Below are 19,103 nucleotides of genomic sequence, written 5' to 3' on the forward strand. Positions count from 1 at the left end.
GAGATCATGATTTGAGCTGAGGTCAAGAGATGGATGCTTAACCAACTGAGCCACCCAAGCGCCCCTATTATTATATAACATTTAAACCAATATATAACAATAGACACAAAAACAGACCTATAAAATAATAAATTTTTTTCTTTACTTACGGAGGCTAAACTCTGTGCAGAACCTGAGTATTTACTGAAAAGTCCTCCATTAGCATAGTTACAAGACTGAGATCCTTTGTCTTTGGCAGAACTTAAAGATAATGTCAAATTTTGTCTACTACTGGAACAACTTGAACCTATCAAACAAATATATCAATAATATTAGAAGTATCAGTAACTCCAATGACAAATTTCCGATAAAATTTCCAAGTTTACATTATATTCCTTCAGAAAGCTTCTAATTTTAAAACACATTTCCCTCAATTGTGTAAATTATTAAGTGTACAGCATTATTAAAATCTACCTCTCTTTACAATTGTTTTTAACACTGATAAAATATGCTTCCTAAATGAAGACTAAACCATTCATCTAATTAGGGTATTTGATATGATATTTGAATGACCTATTATAATCAGTTTAAAATACTGGCAACTATGAATCTTCAAGTTATAAATTAACAAAATATAAGCACTTCCTTTCCTGAATTACATCTGTACCATGTCCATATTGCATTACATTGTAATTAGTTTTTTCTTTTTCTGTATCCCCTAACCATCTATCTATCCATCTATGGCTGACATTGTATCTCAGTCTATCTTAATGCAACAGTTAAGACACTACTCAATTCAATTCCTGGGACGTGTATGACCCTAAGCAGGTCACTTAAGTTTTCCTTATCTCGATTTTCTTTATGTCTAAAATGGAAACAATAACACAGGATATAGTCCTAATTCATAGAATTGTTATAAAAGTTAAATAATGTAGTGAATATACAGCATTTAGCACTAGGCCTGAGATCTAATAAGATCTCATTAAGTGAGAGCCATCATTACTGTAATGTTCACTGTACTTGGCACAAAATAGTCATTCATTAATCATTTGCTGGACAAATTAATCACAAAAGCATATGATACTCTAAATAATAAATTAAAAATAATTAAAAGTTTTAAAAATAAGAAATTCAGCATGCTCAAGAAGTTATTGGGTTTTTTAAAAATTTTTTTATGTTTTATTTTCAAGAGAGAGACAGAATTTGAGCAGGTGAGGGGCAGAGAGAGAGAAGGACACAGAATCCGATGGAGGCTCCAGGCTGTGAGCTGTCAGCACAGAGTCCATTGCGGGGCTCAAACTCACAAACCGTGATATCATGATCTGAGCCGAAGTCAGACACTAACCAACTGAGCCATCCAGGTGCCCCAAGAAGTTATCGTCATTGATACAACATGGCAATATGTACCATATCTCTAACAAAAACTACAGGTCTTTTAAAAGCCAGCAATTTTCCTTCTATTTATACACTAAGAAAATAATCAGACAAGTATATTCAAAGCAAGAAAAACATCTAAAGGGACTAACAGAGAATTGGTTAAATAAATTAGTGGATATGTTTTCAAATTTAACACTAAGTACATATTAAAACGATAGAAATATATTTATTGACCTAGAAAAACAATTTTATATATTGTTAAATATTTTAAAAGCAGGCTACAAAAGGTGTAATCATAATTTTATTTAAAATACATACATCATCTACTTGTACATAATATAAAATTGTGTATCTCAATAGACTTAAATGCAAATAGAAATGGATAGATATATGCCAAAGTATTATAAGTCATTACTTCTGGGTAGCAGAATATCAAGTGATTTTAATTTTTTGTTTGCTTCTCTATATGTTCTATTCTTTCTAAAATCAATCTGTATTATCTGGGAGTTAAATATTAAGGAAAGACATTTTGGAGGCTACAGCACAGAAATCACTGCACTCCAGTTATGATTAATATATAAATCTTTCTATGATTTAAATATAAACTTTCTTTGTAGACTCAGTTCAGCTATCTCCACATACCTTTGTCTGATGCTGCTCTTTTAGTGTATTCAAGTATGAGGTGCTCTGGTTCCCATGGTAATATTTTTCCTTTCTTCTTTCCACGTCTTCTTTTAAAGTGACGGGCCAGAAAAATTACAGATACGGCACTCACTGCAGTTACCACAAACAGCTTTTTTGCTACTGGTGAAAATCTTATCTGGAAAAGATGTAGTTAGATTGAAAAAAAATTCTTATATTTGTTCACTTTAAATAAAGATGTAAGAGGCAAACTTTTTTTTTTTAAATTTTTTTTTTAACATTTATTTATTTTTGAGACAGAGAGAGAGAGAGAGCATGAACAGGGAGGGTCAGAGAAAGAGGGAGACACAGAATCTGAAACAGGCTCCGGGCTCTGAGCTGTCAGCACAGAGCCCAACGCGGGGCTCGAACCCATGGACTGTGAGATCATGACCTGAGCCGAAGTCGGACGCTCAACCGACTGAGCCACCCAGGCGCCCCTAGGCAAACTTATTCTTAAGATAACCTAGTTCTGGGGCGCCTGGGTGGCTCAGTCGGTTGAGCACCAACTTTGGCTCAGGTCACGATCTCGCGGTCCGTGAGTTCGAGCCCCGCATCGGGCCCCTGTGCTGACAACTCAGAGCCCGGAGCCTGTTTCAGATTCTGTGTCTCCCTCTCTCTGACCCTCCCCCATTCATGCTCTGTCTCTAAAATAAATAAACGTTAAAAAAAAAAATTAAAAAAAAAAAGATAACCTAGTTCTAACTACTATGAGAAGAATATTATTTCACTCTTTGAATGACAGCTCAAATGAAAGCTGTCACTCTTTGAATGACATTTTGTTTAAAAACAAACAAAACGTACTAACATATGAATTTCTGAAAGTCTTAGGTAAATAAACAGTATTACCACAAACATCAAAAGGAGCACAAAATAATTCAACCCCATTAAAACCTGTTGAACAACTAATGATTAATTCATGCAACTAACTGAATCATAGCAAGATTTTAAATTACAGGAATGATTAATTCAGAGATTTATTTATGTATTTATTTTTAACGTTTATTTATTTTTGAGAGAGAGAGAAACAGAGCATGAGTAGAGGAGGGGCAGAGAGAGAGAGAGAGAAATGGAGACACAGAATCCAAACCAGGCTCCAGGCTCTGAGCTGTCAGCACAGAGCCCTATGCAGGGCTTGAAACCATGAACTGTGAGATCATGACCTGAGCTGAAGCTGGTTGCTTAACCGACTGAGCCACCCAGGCACCCCAGTTCCAAGTTTTAAAACATACCAATTTTTTTTAACTATCTGGAAATTTGAGCAAACATGAATTAACTTAATTTCTAAATAGAATCTGAATAAGCCCTTTTATGCATGAATTATTCAACAAATATTTACTCAGCATTTTACAAAGTACCACACTGTGCTATGAAAATTAGAATTAAAATCTTATCGTAATCCTATTCAACAAGCAACTATCAAATGCCTTTCATTGATCAGGAAGCACTAGGCATAGAGGACACAGATCTTGCCTCCTTCAAGCAGTATGTTATAGTAGAGACAAATATATTCACAAGTAATTACAATATAGTGTGATAAATACAGTAACATAAGTATACACTAAGTATTCACATCACCTTCACATAAGAGGTAACTAACTTTGTCTTGGGGGACAGACACAATCACCTAAAATACAGGAGAACTATAAAATAAAGCCATAATCTTGGGGTGTAGAGGGCTGGAAAGAGTGTCACTTTCAAATGAACAACAAAAACAAGCCAGACAAATGGCAAGTTCTCAATTTTTCTTGAAACCGTCACAATGCTGAGGACAGAGGGCAATTACTTGGCCCCAAAATTAAGGAGACACAGGTATCTGCAGGGAGAGATAGGGCATAAGCACTGGCATGCAGAGATAAAACACAGGACATCAGTAAGAAGAGTTCAGCTAGTATGGCTGGTAAATTGGTGGAAACAGTAGCATTGGTGAGAAAGGGTAAAGCACCCCCAGGAGCACTGGGGATGTTGTAAATATGGGCATAATCCATAGTTTTTGCAGGTTTTATCTTCACGAATCCCACCAGGCACTACTCACAGAAAAGACTGCAAGACTCCTAAGTCTCCCCAATGGTGCAGAACCCAGGGAGGGAAACAGGAGTTTCTGTGGAAGGGCATGAACTGCATCAACACCCTTCTCTATTCCCTCAAAAGAACAAAAGACATAAACTGTAGGATGCAGCTTTAACTTTCAAAGGAAATACATACCATTAAACACTTACATTAAAGAAGGTATAAAATCCATAATCTGAGTTTTTACTTTAAGAAACTAGAAAACAGATGAACAAATCCAATCCAAAGCAAGTAGAAGACAGGAAGTAATAAAGACTAAACAGAAATCAATGAAATAGAAAACTAAATCAATAAAATCAAAAGCTTATTAAAAAGAAATCAATAGATTCACTCCTGGCTTTTGGCAAAAAAAAATAAAAATAAAAATTCAGTAAAACTGACAAACCTGAAGCCAGTCTGACCAAAACAAAAAAGAAAGAGAAAGAAAGAGAGAAAAGATGAAAAGACACATACTACTAAAATCAGAAATGAGAGAGGCATTGTCACTAAAGACCTCATGGATATGAAAAGTTATTACTATGAACAACTCTATGCCCATAAATTCACTCTGGAAGAAATAGATAGAATGAATAGTTACATATGTACTAAAGAAATTGAATTTGTAGTTAAGTAAAACCTTTTAACAAAACTATAGGGCAAATTCTACCAAATATTTAAAAAAGAAATATTAATTCCATTCAATGAGGGACTACTTCCCAATCATATGTGAAGCTAGCATTACTATTAATATCAAAACCAAAGACGTTACAAAAAATTATAGACAAATATCTATAATGTAGATAGATTTTTTTAAAAGTCCTTCACAAAATAGTAACACATTGAATCCAGCAACATATACAGGAGATACTACAGGAAATAAATACTACAGGAGAGTCTGGGTGGCTCAGTCAGTTAAGCATCTGACTCTTGGTTTCCACTCAGGTCATGATCTCAAGGTTTGTGGGATCAATACTACAGGAGAGTCTGGGTGGCTCAGTCAGCTAAGCGTCTGACTCTTGGTTTCCACTCAGGTCATGATCTCAAGGTTTGTGGGATCATGCCCCGCATCGGGCTCCATGCTGACAGCACTGCTTGGAATTCTCTTTCTCTGCCCTTCCTTCCCCTCTGAAAATAAATAAACAAACTTTAAAAAAAAAAATGAACACTATATATGACCAAGGAGTGTATATCCTAGGAATAATTATCTGAATAATTATCTACTCAGAAGGTGTTGCTTTATTGAGTGAGGGTGTCACACCTGTTCCAATGTCCACTTGTTAAGAACCTGTTGGACTTGGCTTTGATTTCTGATTGAAGAAGTAAGTGAGCCCCCCTAAATTTGGCAACTCATAGACCCTGTTAGAAAATGGTGTGTGGTTTTGGTTTCCACATTATACATATATAGGGAAATTGGAAGGAGTTCAGAGAACAGAAACACAATGATTAAAGGGTTGGGGAAATAAGGAGCTGGGATTATTTTATCTGAAGAAAAGCTTTCAGGGAAAGCATGGTGTATGTGTGAGTGTGCATGTGTGTGTGCCAAAGACAGAGTCAAAGAAGCCAAATCTTAAAGGCTATGTGTTTGAGCAGGTTTGATTGGCCTTTGTAGGCCATCTGGAGTCTGGTGGAGGGAGTGAGGAGAAGCTGGTCTGCCTTACCAATTACTGGGAAGGAGAATAAGCAATTTAAGAGAAAGAAGGGGGACTTGGCCAGAAGCAGGCAGGAATTACTTTAGCTAGGGGTTCTGTCTCAGACCTACTTATATTATAATCTTCAAATGTAGCAAGAATTTTTGTCTACGTAACCCTTACATTTCAGCTTCTACTAGATTTGAAAAATATGATTAGGTATAGTATATCCAAAACTACTTAATGATAAGCCATGTCCTATTTCTCTCCAACTATATGATGAAATCTTGAGATAAAGTTTTTCTTCGTCTTCTCAAATAAAAAAAAAAATAAATAAAAACTCTCAGCAAATTAGGATTAGAAGGTGTGTGCATTAAATAGTGTCCCCTCAAAATTCATGTTCACCTTGAAGATCAGAATATGATCATATGAGCCCACGTGGCTCAGTTGGTTAAGAATCTGATTCCTGATCTCAGCTCAGGTCTTGATCTCAGGGTTGTGAGTTCAAGCGTGGTATTGGGCTCCACACTGGGCATGGAGCCTACATTAAAAAAAAAAAAAGACAGAAAAAGAAAAAAAGAATATGATCTTATTTAAAAAAATCTTTGTCGATGTAATCAAGGTTAGAATCAAGATGACATTGCATTGGATTAAGGTGGACCATATGTCCAATGAGTGTCTTTATAAGGGATTAAAGGACACATAGAGACAAAAAGGAGAAGGCTATGCAAAGAAAAAGACAGAGATTACAGTTATGCTGCCACAGCCAAGGAATGCCTGAAGCCAACAGAACCAACATCATATTAGAAGTAACAGCCAGTGCCAAAAGTCAAGAAAGAAGAATAAAAGAAATAAACATTGGAAAATAAAAAGTAAAACTGTCTCTATTTGCAGACAACTTGATTGTCCACATGGAAAATCCCAAAGAATCTCCCCCCAAATCCCCTAGAACTGGTAGGTAAATAGGCTACAAAGTCAATGATAGCAATAAGCAAATGGAATTTGACATTAAAAAGCAATACTACTGGGGCACCTGGGTGGCCTAGTCAGTTAAGCATCCGACTTTGGCTCTAGTTATGATCTCACCGTTAGTGAGTTCAGGCCCCACATTGTGCTCTCCGTTGACAGTGTGGAGCCTGCTTTGGATCCTCTGTCTCCCTCTCTCTCTCTCTGCCCTTCCTCAGCTCACATGCATGCCCTTTCTCTCTCTCAAAAATAAACATAAGAAAAAAAAAGCAATACTACTTATAACAGCACCAAGTAAAAGAAAAAATAGAGAAAATTTTTAAAAATTCAGTTAACAACAAAACACTAATCAAAGAAATCAACAAAGATAAAAGGAGATACATCATGTTCATGGACTGTAAAATATCATTCTCTCCAATTAGATCTACAGAAAATAATAAAAATCCCAGCAAAAATTTTTGTAGATATTGGCAGCTTATTATTTTTTAAAAAATTAAAGAAAGGCAAAGGAAGTAGGATAACCAAAATAACTGAAAAAGAACAAAGTTGGAGAACATACTCTAGCCAATTTCAAGACTTAACTATAAAGCTACAGTAATTAAGAGAGTGTGGTATTGGTATAAACATATAGATCAGTGCAACAGAATAGAGTTCAGAAATAAACCTGCAGAAATAGTTAATCTATTTTTGTTGAAAGTAAAAAGGAAATTCAAGGAAGAATTTTTAGAAGAAAACAGAAAATCTATGTAATCTTGAAATCACCCAAACCCAGAAACCACCTGGGTGTCCTTCAACAGATAAATGGATACACGTTACATCCATATAATGGAATACTCAGCAATAAAAAAGGACATAATATTCAGATACACAACAATGTGAATGGATTGCAAATGTATTATGTAAAATGAAAAAAGCTAATTCCAAAAGATTATATGCTGTATAACTCCACACTATATACAATAATTCATGCACAGATCATAAACTTAAAACTATAAGGACATAAACTCTAAAACTATAGAGTTCTAGAAGAAAGCATGGGAGAAAATCTTTGTGAACTTCCACTGGGCAAATATTTCTTAGAGATGACACAAAGAGCCTGATTCATTTTTTAAAAAAGAAAAGTTGACAAACGGATTTCAGAATCAAAAACTTCTGCTCTTTAAAAGGCACTGTTTTGGGGTGCCTGGGTGGCTCAGTCGGTTAAGCGGCCGACTTCGGCTCAGGTTATGATCTCGCGGTCCGTGAGTTCGAGCCCCGCGTCGGGCTCTGTGCTGACAGCTCAGAGCCTGGAGCCCGTTTCAGATTCTGTGTCTCCCTCTCTCTGACCCTCCCCCATTCATGCTCCGTCTCTCTCTGTCTCAAAAATAAACATTAAAAAAAAAAATTAAAAAAAATAAAAGGCACTGTTTAAAGGGGTACTTGGGGGGCTCAGTCAGTTAAAGCATCGGACTTTGGTTCAGGTCATGATCTCACAGTTCGTGGGTTCAAGCCCCACATTGGGCTCTGTGCTCACAGCTCACAGCCTGGAGCCTGCTTCAGATTCTGTGTCTCATTCTCTCTGCCCCTCCCCAGCCTGTGCTCTGTCCTTCTTTCAAAAATAAACATTAAAAAAACATTTTTAAGACACTATTTAAAAAAATAAAATAAAATAATAATTTAAAAAGAGGATGTCTGGGTGGCTCAGTCAGATAAGCATTCAACTCTTGATTTTGGCTCAGGTCTTGATCTTGCAGTCTGGAGATTGAGCCCCTGATGGGGCCCCCCTACACTGAGCATGGAGCCTGCTTGAGATTCTCTCTCTCCCTCTCTCTCATAAATAAATAAATAAATAAATAAATAAATAAATAAAGGCACTTGGGTGGGTGGCTCAGTTGGTTAAGCATCAGACTCTTGATTTTGCTCACATCATGATCCCAGGGTCGTGGAATCAAGACCCACATGGGGCTCTGCGCTGAATGTGGACCCTGCTTGGGATTTTTGTCTCTCTCTCCTTCTCTGTCTCTCTCCCTCTCACTCTCTGTCCCTCTCCTCACTCACACTCTCTCTAAAAATAAAAAATAATAAAATAAATAGATAAGAATAAAAGTTAAATAAAAGGCACTGTTTAGAAGTAGAATAGGCAATCTACAGACTAGGAGAAAATAGTTGTAAATCATATATCTGAAAAGGAATTATACCCAAGGTATATAAAGAATTCTCAAAACTGAATATGAAAACAAAAAACCCAATTAAAAAATGGGCAAAAGCTCTGAACAGACACATCAACAAAGAAGACTTATGGATGGCCAATTAGCATATGAAAGCATGTTCAACATTACTGGTCACCAGGGAAAATCAAATTAAAACCACAAGAAGGGTTCCTGGGTGGCTTAGTCAGTTGAGCATCCAACTTAGGCTCAGGTCATGATCTCGTGTTTCACAAGTTCAAGACTTACATCGGGCTCTGTACTGACAGCTCAGAGCCTGGAGCCTGCTTTAGATTCTGTGTCTTCCTCTCTCTCTGCGCCTCCCTCACTTGTGCTTTGTGTCGCTCTCACTCTCAAAATAAATAAACATAAAAAAATTAAAAAATTAAAAAAAAATAAAACCACAAGATTCTACTACATACCTATATTAGAATGGCTAAAATTAAAAGACTGGCCATACCAATGATATAGCCACTTTGGAAGAAGTCTGGCATTTTCTTTAAAAATTAAAAACATCTAGGGGCGCCTGGGTGGCGCAGTCGGTTAAGCGTCCGACTTCAGCCAGGTCACGATCTCACGGTCCGTGAGTTCGAGCCCCGCGTCAGGCTCTGGGCTGATGGCTCAGAGCCTGGAGCCTGTTTCCGATTCTGTGTCTCCCTCTCTCTCTGTCCCTCCCCCGTTCATGCTCTGTCTCTCTCTGTCCCAAAAAAAAAAATAAATAAATAAAAATTAAAAAAAATAAAAATTAAAAACATCCCTATCTTGTGATTCAGTCATTCTACTCCTAAGTACTTACCCAAGAAAAATGAAAGCATATGTCATACAAAGACTTGTATTGGGATGTTCTTAGCAACTTTACCTACAATTAAAACACAAAACAGGAAACAACCTACATGTCCACCAAAAGATGAACAGGTAAACAAACTGTGCTGATACATACAACACATATATATTTCAATATAATCAGACTACTTGAAAAAAAAAAACAGACAAAAGAAAGTACATATTATATAATTCCATTTTATATAAAACAGAAAATTCAAATTAACCTAGAGTGACAAAAAGATCAATGGTTGCCTGGGGGGAAGGGAGGGAGGGGAGTGGGACAAGGAGATGCGAAGGGAGAGATTACAAAGGGAAATAAATTTTTGGAGCTTATGGATACATTCATTAATCTGATTGTGGCAAGAATCAAGAATTGCACAAGTACATACAAATGTACGTCAAAACTTAAATTGTAAACTTTTTTTTGTTTTTGTGAGAGAGAGAGAGCATCGGAGAGAGTATTCCAGTATTTTCTGGAATACTAGAAATGATTTACTTCCATTTACCATTAGCATTTGGCCTCAATGACTGTGGTCCAACAAAAACATTAAAACTATTCTTAAAACTATTCTTACTCTACTTTTCTTCCAAGTCCATTTAAATTCCTTCAACATTATCCAGAAAAAGTAGAACATTCCAATATTGCCTCAAATATTTTCCCTTAATGATCTTTAAGAATTGGGGCACTTGGGTGGCTCAGTTGGTTAAGCATCCAACTTCGGCTCAGGTCATGATCTCATGGTTCGTGAGTTTGAGCCCTGCATTGGGCTCTGTGCCGACAGCTCAGAGCCTGGAGCCTGCTTCAGATTCTTTGTCTCCCTCTCTTTCTCTGCTCCTTCCTGCTTGCACTCACTTGCGCGTGCTCCCTCTCTCTCCTCTCTCTCAAAAATAAATAAACATTTAAGAAAAAAAAGGATTGGGGCGCCTGGGTGGGTTAGTTGGTTAAGCATCCAACTTTGGCTCAGGTCATGATCTCACACTTTGTGAGTTCGAGCCATATGTCAGGCTCTGCACTGATAGCACAGAGCCTCACTTGCCCTCTCTCTTTCTCAAAAATAAATATACATTTTTAAAAAAAGAATTATTCTCTTAAGCAATGTCTCTACGACAGGTATCAGCAAATTTTTATTTCTTTCTGTTTCTATGTTTTTCGCTCTGGAAACAGATCTTCAGTGTTCATAGCAATTAAATGAGATTTGGAAAAAAACAGCAATTCCTTGAATTAGGATACTAAAGATCCAATGATAAAATAAATTCTTAAAACAGCACTATTATTGGGATACCTGGATGACTCAGTTGGTGGAGCGGGCAACTCTCAATCTCAGGGTTGCGAGTTCAAGTCCCATGTTGGGTATCAAGATTACTCAAAAATTAAATCTTAAAGAAAAATTCTAATATTTTTATTTTATATTAAATATAAAAAGAACTCTATTATTAAGAATACCTTAATTTTCAATATATTGTATAAACTGCCATGACCTCATTACCAAAAAAGTATTAACCTTAGATCAAATGTAAAGATTATTTACTGCAGGAATAAATGTAAGATAACATAATTAAGACCTCCATTAAAGAAAATAATCTATCAATACAGGTTCAGTCACAGCTAAGTGATCACGTCTGCTTAAACTGTCAGCTCTACTATATCCAAGGGCACTGAAGTTAGAGAACTATTCTATTAAGAGATAAAAGTACAAAATTAAGGGGTCCTTGTATGGCTCAGCCGGTTAAGTGTCTTGATCTCAGCATCATGAGTTCAAGCCCCACACTGGGTTCCTCACAAGGCATGAAGTACATAAATAAATAAATAAACAAACAAACACAAAATTAAAGCTACTCCATCAGGCATATAATGTGTTTTACTAATATAAATTCAAATACAATAAAAATCAATTCACTTTTGTTAAGATCTAAGTTCTGTTTGTATACTATTTTTATATTAAAAAACCACCGAAGTTTACAGTCCTAATCTCATGAAAAAAGAAACCTTTTCCATGACAAAAAAGCAACTAATTCCCCAGAGAAAGATGTTTATCCTAAGTAATCTACACAAGGTCTGAAAGTCTCCAGTATCACTCCTGCCTATCATTTGTTTTGTTACTTTTTTTCCCCAGAGGAAGGTCAATTACTTTCATATCATTGCTTAGAACACTGGAAATACAGCATCCAGAATCCTAAAGCTCAGAGGAACCTTTTGTGGTGATACAGTCCATTTCATGACCTCCAGACAAATGAAAACTAGACACATCCTATTCATTCAACATGAATTGAACATCCATTTATGGCCTAGACACTGAGAATACAAAGGAAAAGAACACTACTCCTTATGCTCAGATTTCACAATCCTCCCCATTCCATAACCTGATGCCATTGTTAAATGCTCTTGTCAAGTTTCCCCTGCCATCTAATGTATTCTGGAAGACAAGGAATAATTAGTCATACACAAGTCTCTGCCTCCAATAACTTTATTTCCCTTTACTCAGCATAAACTTCTTCCCAGAACTAAGTTGATCTATTCCTCAAACACAGTACTTACAACACCTTTTGGGTTGGGTGGGGGGGTCATTTCTACAAATTTTACTGAGAATTAGGGCTGGGCCTGTATCTAGATCTTGCTCACCACTTTATATCTGGACTGAAACACAGTAGAGGCTTAACAAATATGCTTCGAATGAATCTCTCTGATAACTAGAACACACTGCATTCAAACTGTAAACTCTGAACAAACAGGAATAACATCCTCCTCATAGGGTTTTTGTGAATAGAGATAACCTACATAAAGTAGTATCTGACACATAGCAGGCATTCAAAAATGTGAGCAATTATTTAATGTTAATTTAATTTAAAAATTTTTAACAAATCTTAGTTTGAAATAATTTTAGATTGACAAAAAAGTTGCAAAGATTGTAGATTTCCTATATACACATCACTTAAGATTTTCCTGATACTAACATCTTATATTAACACAGTACTTGTCAAAACTAAAAAATTAACATTAGTACAATATTATTTTTTTCATATTTTAATGTTTACATATTATTTTTGAGAGAGAGAGAGAGCACGAGTGGGAACAGAGGGCAAAGAGAGAGAGAATAAGAGAGAGAAACCCAAGCAGGCTCAATGCTGTCAGTGCAGAGCCAAACATGGGGCTCGAACCCACAAACTGTGAGATCATGACCTGAGCTGAAACCAAGAGTTGGCTGCTTAACCAACTGAGTCACCCAGGCACCCCTACTACAATATTACTAACTAAATGATATAGACTTTATTCTGATTTCACCAGTTTTTCCACTAATTTTCTATTTCAGGACCAATTCACGATGTCACACTGCATTTAGAAAGATTTTTATTTTAAGTACTTTGTATTTCTCACTTAACACTCTGAAGTTGGAGAACCAACTAAACTACTTACCACTTCATGTTGTGGTTTCCCGATGAAAAACACAATCTGCTTGTATTAACATGATACACAGTGATATACCAAAGTAATCCTTAAGAAAACCACAGATGCAAAAGAGACTTAAGTATTTTGTTTAAAGTATGTATTCATTATTTTTTAAAGATTTTATCCCTAAGCAATCTCTACATCGTGGGGCTCGAACTCACAACCCCGAGATCAAGAGTTGCATGCTCTATCAACTGAGCCAGGCAGGTGCCCCTAGAGTATGTATTCATTAAATTAAAAAACAAATACTTGGAAAATGTATTATTCCTTAAATAAATGACACAGGGAAATAGGAGTCAACATTTATTGGGGTGCTCACTCATTTTTATTGTATGTCAGACATGGTAAATTGGCTTCAAAGAGGTTAAGCAACCTGCCAAAGGTTACACAACTCTACAGTGGTGAAACATGAATCAAGATGCATTGTGGAAAGCGTTTAAATACATTCATGTTATACATCATGTATTAAAAATACTACAGGGGTGCCTAGGTGGCTCAGTCGGTTAAGCATCTAACTTCAGCTCAGGTCATGATGCCACAGTTTGTGAGTTCGAGCCCCACGTCAGGCTCTGTGCTGACAGCCTGGAGCATGCTTCAGATTCTGTGTCTCCCTTTCTCTGCCTCTCCCCCTCCCTCACTCTGTCTCTCAAGGGTAAAAAAAAAACATTAAAAAAAAAAAAAAAAAAGAAACTACAGTCACACCAATGACATATCTCACTATGCAATTAATTATATAACTGAACTGCATCCAACATGGCTTCTCAATCTTTGGAGGCTGAACTAATGAACAAAAAAATCTTACATGTCTTTTTTCATAAAAAAATCAATCCGGGGTACCTGGGTGGCTCAGTCAGTTGCAGTTCCACCTTTAACTCAGGTCATGATTTCATGGCTTGGGTTCAAGTTCAAGCTGACATTGGGCTCTCTGCTGTTAGCACAGAGCTCACTTCAGATCCTCTGTCCTCCTCTCTCTCTGCCCCTCCCCCGCTCATGCTCACGCACTCTCTCTCCCTCTCAAAAATAAAAAAACGTTGAAAAAATATTTTTAAAAAATCAATATAATTCTAAAGTTATGGAATTGTCCAAACAAGAGCTCTGAGCTTTGGGGTGCCTGGGTGGCTCAGTCAGTTAAGCCTCCAACCCTTGATCTCAGCTCAGGTCATGATCTCATGGTTCATGGGATCAAACCCCGTGTCAGGCTCTGGGGTGACAGTGCAGAGCCTGCTTGGGATTCTCTCTCTCTCCCTCTCTCTCTCTCCCTCTCAAAATAAATAAATAAACTTAGAAAAAGAAAAAGAACTCTGAGCTTGGGGCGCCTGGGTGGCTCAGTTGATTGAGCGTCCAACTTCGGCTCAGGTCATGATCTTGCGGTTTATGAGTTCGAGCCCCGCATCGGGCTCTGTGCTGACAGCTCAGAGCCTGGAGCCTGCTTTGGATTCTGTGTCTCTCCATCTCTCGGCCCCTCCCCTGCTCATGCTCTGTGTCTCTCTGTCTCTCAATAATAAATAAACATTAAACAAAAAAATTAAAAAAAAAAGAACTCTGAGCTTTTCCTTGGCCCTTTCTTAGCCCTTTGATGCTGTTCAACCTGTAACTTCTCTTAGTGTAGGAATCAACAAACTTTTTTTCGTATAGGCCAAGTATAAATATTTTAGGCTTGTGGAACGTATGGTTTCTACTGCAACCACTTAACTCTGTTAAGTGTTAAGTGTAGGTCAGAAGCAGCCACAGATAATACACTAACAAATGAGTATGGCTGTGTCCCAATAAAACTTTACTTGCAAAACCAGGTGGTAGTCTTGATTTGACTCAGAGGCTGTAGTTTACTGACCTGTCTTAGAGCACTGATAGCATGGAATGAGTTTTGAATACTAAATACCATGACTAAGAGTATAGAACGTATACTTCAGTTTACCTGCAATGACTCTTCATATTATTTTTTAAAATATTCCATGGGGGGCGCCTGGGTGGCTCGGTCGGTTAAGCGTCCGACTTCGGCTCAGGTCATGATCTCACGGTCCGTGAGTTCGAGCCCCGCGTCGGGCTCTGTGCTGACAGCTCAGAGCCTGGAGCCTGCTTCCGATTCTGTGTCTCCCTCTCTCTGACCCTACCCCCTTCATGCTCTGTCTCTCTCTGTCTCAAAAATAAATAAACGTTAAAAAAAAAAAAAAAAAAAAAAAAAAAAATTTAAAAATATTCCATGGGATAAGTTGAACAATACACATGGCCTCAGAAAAGTATTCTTAGGATTGGAAAGTAGTGGTATAGCAAAATCAATACATGCAAAGGATACAAAAGTAATTCTTAAAAAACAAATACAAAATGCTAATGAACTCTTTAAAAATTAATATTTTGATTTCTAGGCTGTGAAAAAACATATATTATCAAATGATTAAGATTAAGAATGGATTGCTATAGCTAATCTGAAAAGCAATTTAAGAATGATAAATGGTGGGGCGCCTGGGTGGCTCAGTCGGTTAAGCGTCCGACTTCGGCTCAGGTCATGATCTCGCGGTCCATGAGTTTGAGCCCCGCGTCGGGCTCTGTGCTGACAGCTCAGAGCCTGGAGCCTGTTTCAGATTCTGTATCTCCCTCTCTCTGACCCTCCCCCATTCATGCTCTGTCTCTCTCTGTCTCAAAAATAAACAAAGGTTAAAAAAAAAAAATTAAAAAAAAAAAAAGAATGACAAATGAAAGCCTTCAAAATGTTCATACTTAATACAAATTGCTCTTAAATCTATGAAAATATTCCCAGCTTAACATAAGAGAGAGATAAAATTAAAACCATGATGAGGGATGCCTGGGTGGCTCAGTCGGTTGAGCACCCAACTCTTGATTTTGGCTCAGGTCATAATCCCAGGGTTGTGGTATCAAGCCCTGTGCCAGGCTCTGCGCTGAGTGTAGAGCCTGCTTAAGATTCTCTCTCTCTCTCTGCCCTTCTCCCCCACTTGCACGTATACTCGCTCTAAAATAAAACAAATAATAATAAAATAAATGAAAACCATGATAAAATACCATTCTCAACTTTCAGATTGGCAAGAACTCCAAAATTTGGGAAGTACAAAATAATACTATTCCTACAGAGGGCAATTTAGCAGTATCTACCAAAATTCAAATAAACTTGCTCTTTGGCCCAGATATCCAAAGTCTAAAAAACTCATCCTATGCCTATACCTGTAGCCCATGGCTATGTTGTATGAATTGAGATATATCAAACTTACTCACTATAATAGCATTGTTTATAACAGTACACGATCAGAAACAACACAAATGTTCACATATAGAAATATTATGTAGGGGTGCCTGGGTGGTTCAGCTGATTAAGCGTCCAACTTCGGATCAAGTCATGATCTCACAGTTCATGGGTTCGAGTACCGAATTGGGCTCTCCACTGATAGCTCAGAGCCTGGAGCCTCCTTTGGATTCTGTGCTTCTCTCTGTCTGTCTCTCTCTCTCTGTCTATCCCCCTCCCCAACTAGTGCACGCGTGCGCGCTCTCTCTCTCAAAAATAAACAAACATAAAGAAAAAAAAAGAGAGAGAGAAAAGAAAAGGGGCACCTGGGTGACTCAGTCGGCTAAGCATCCAACTTCAGCTCAGGTCATGATCTCAAGGCTTGTGAGTTTGAGCCCTTTGTTGGGCTCTGTGCTGACAGCCCAGAGCCTGAAGCCTGCTTCAGATTCTGTCTCTGTCTCCCTCTGCCCCACCCCCACTCATGCATTTTCTCTCTCTCAAATATAAACATTAAAAAAAGTTTTAAAGAAATATTATGTAGCTGTAGGAATAAAAAAACTAAGAAAAAGAAAAAGAAGATCTACATATATTAATATGGAGAGATCTCCAGGAAATTTTTTAAGTATAAAAAAACGGGAACATAGGTAGTATGCTCCCTTTTATAAGAAGAGGAGTTATATAACTGCTTTTGCTGATATGTGAATAAGGAAACCCTGAAAGATATTCAAGTAATCTAAATGGTTACCTATAGGAAGTGGATGGGAACTGAGATAGAGTAAAACACCTCTGTGTGTGTGTGTGTGTGTGTGTGTGTGTGTGTGTATACACATATATATATATGTATATGTATATGTGTGTGTGGTTTTGATTTGTGAACCATATAAATGTATTAGCTATTCAAATAATACATTTTAAAGAATATTATTTTATATCACTTTAAGGATTAAATGAGTTTGTAAATGCACCTAATATAAAATGTCTAGCATATTGCTTTACATACAGTGGATGCAGCTATGACCATCTGGAAGTCTTTTTATTTTATTTTTTTTAAGTATGTTTATGAGTTTTGGGTGGGGGGTGAGGGGCAGAGAGGGGGAGTGGGGGAGAGAGAGAGTGAGTGAGAGTGAGAGTGAGAGAGAGAGAGAGAGAGAGAGAAAATCCCAAGCAGGCTCTGAGCTGTCAGTGCAGAGCCCAACACAGGGCTTGTACTCATGATTAGGAGATCATGACCTGACCCAAAATCAAGAGTTGGAACTTAACCAACTGAATCACACAGTCGCCTTTGGAAATCTTTTTAAATGTTATCCAAATGGCATAACAAAAACAAATACAAAATACCAAACATTTAGACTCAATATTTTCACCTCTAGGAATCCACCTTAATGAAATCTAAAAATGGGACAAAGTTTCATAACTGTCGAAACAAACCAAAAACATAAAAAAAGAAATATTCAATAAACTATAACATCTATATTCATAAAGCATTTCTAAGGACAGAAAATGCTCAAAATATGAAACTTTATAATCTCAAATGGTGGAGGGGAACAGGGCAGTGGGGGTGGGAAGTGGGGCATGGAGGGCAGAGATATATATGCAAAAATAAAAGACCTAGAAAAAGTATAGCAAATAAGCTTTTACAGAGGAACTGTTGGTAATTTTTTTTCTCTTTTATTCTTTTCCATATTTGTCAAATTATCTTTCAAGCACATAGTCCTAAAAAAGGAAAGAAAAGAAAAGAGAGATGGGCGCCTGGGTGGCTCAGTCAGTTAAGTCTCCTGCTTCGGCTCGATCATGATCTTGCGGTTTGTGGGTTCAAGACCCAAGTCAGGCTCTGTGCTGACAGCTCAGAGTCTGGAGCCTGCTTTGGAGTCTGTGTCTCCCTCTCTCTCTTCCCCTCCCCCCCTCTCAAAAATAAATAAACATTAAAAAGAAAAAAGAAAAAGTATAGCAAATAAGCTTTTACAGAGGAACTGTTGGTAATTTTTATTTTCTCTTTAATTCTTTTCTATATTTGTCAAATTTTCTTTTAAGCATATACTCCTGAAAAAGTAAACACAGGAAAAGAGAGATAGGGCACCTGGGTGGCTCAATTGGTTAAGTGTCCAACTTCAGCTCAGGTCATGATCTCACGGTTTGTGAGTTTGAGCCCCACATGGGGCTCTCTGCTGTCAGCAGAGAGCCTGCTTCGGATCCTCTGTCCCCCTCTTTCTCTGCCCCTCCTCTGCTCTCTCTCTCTCAAAAAAATGAATAATCTAAAAGAGAGAGAGAGAGAGAGAGAGAGAAAGGAAAAGAGAGAAAATGGATTTGGGGATGAAGGAGATACAAGTTAAAATCTCACATTATTATATATACCTTTTGGACAAGTTAATTAAGCCCTTAAAGCCTCCAGATCTGTAAAATGGAGATGATATCTAAATTCCAGGGTTACTTTGAGGATTACAGACATTTTATGTATAAAGGACATAAATAATATCTTAAACACAGTGAACACTAGGTATAATTGCTACTTCTCATACATCTGTGCCACATCCTTCCCTATATATAAATGTAAAATTACACTATACTCCTCCCATCTGAGATACCACTCACTTTAACACGTAAGCAAGTTTTGCAAACATTGAAATGTAAAAAATGATCATCTTGGATTTAATGAAATACATTATAGCTTTAGTGAACTAAATGCTACTTTCCACACATACCTTTTTCTTCAGTACAATGAAGTACATATTGCATTA

At 37.2% G+C, this 19,103-nt stretch overlaps 1 protein-coding gene across 3 annotated transcripts in view; it reads right to left on the reverse strand.

Moving 5' to 3' along the window:
- MIGA1 (mitoguardin 1) overlaps positions 1-19,103 on the reverse strand; it is a 105,563-nt gene that overhangs the window by 79,063 nt on the left and 7,397 nt on the right. For all 3 annotated transcript variants that reach the window (XM_019413877.2, XM_019413876.2, XM_053893646.1), the window contains exons 3-4: positions 1,999-2,176; positions 150-286 (exon numbers count right to left, since the gene is read on the reverse strand). In XM_019413877.2, coding sequence (XP_019269422.2) covers positions 150-286; positions 1,999-2,176 — 315 coding nt within the window. The remainder of the gene's footprint in view (positions 1-149; positions 287-1,998; positions 2,177-19,103) is intronic.

The sequence above is a fragment of the Panthera pardus genome, unplaced genomic scaffold (genome assembly GCF_024362965.1).
Source record: "Panthera pardus isolate Hobbes unplaced genomic scaffold, ASM2436296v1 HiC_scaffold_11, whole genome shotgun sequence".
In the NCBI taxonomy this organism is placed as follows: domain Eukaryota; kingdom Metazoa; phylum Chordata; class Mammalia; order Carnivora; family Felidae; genus Panthera; species Panthera pardus.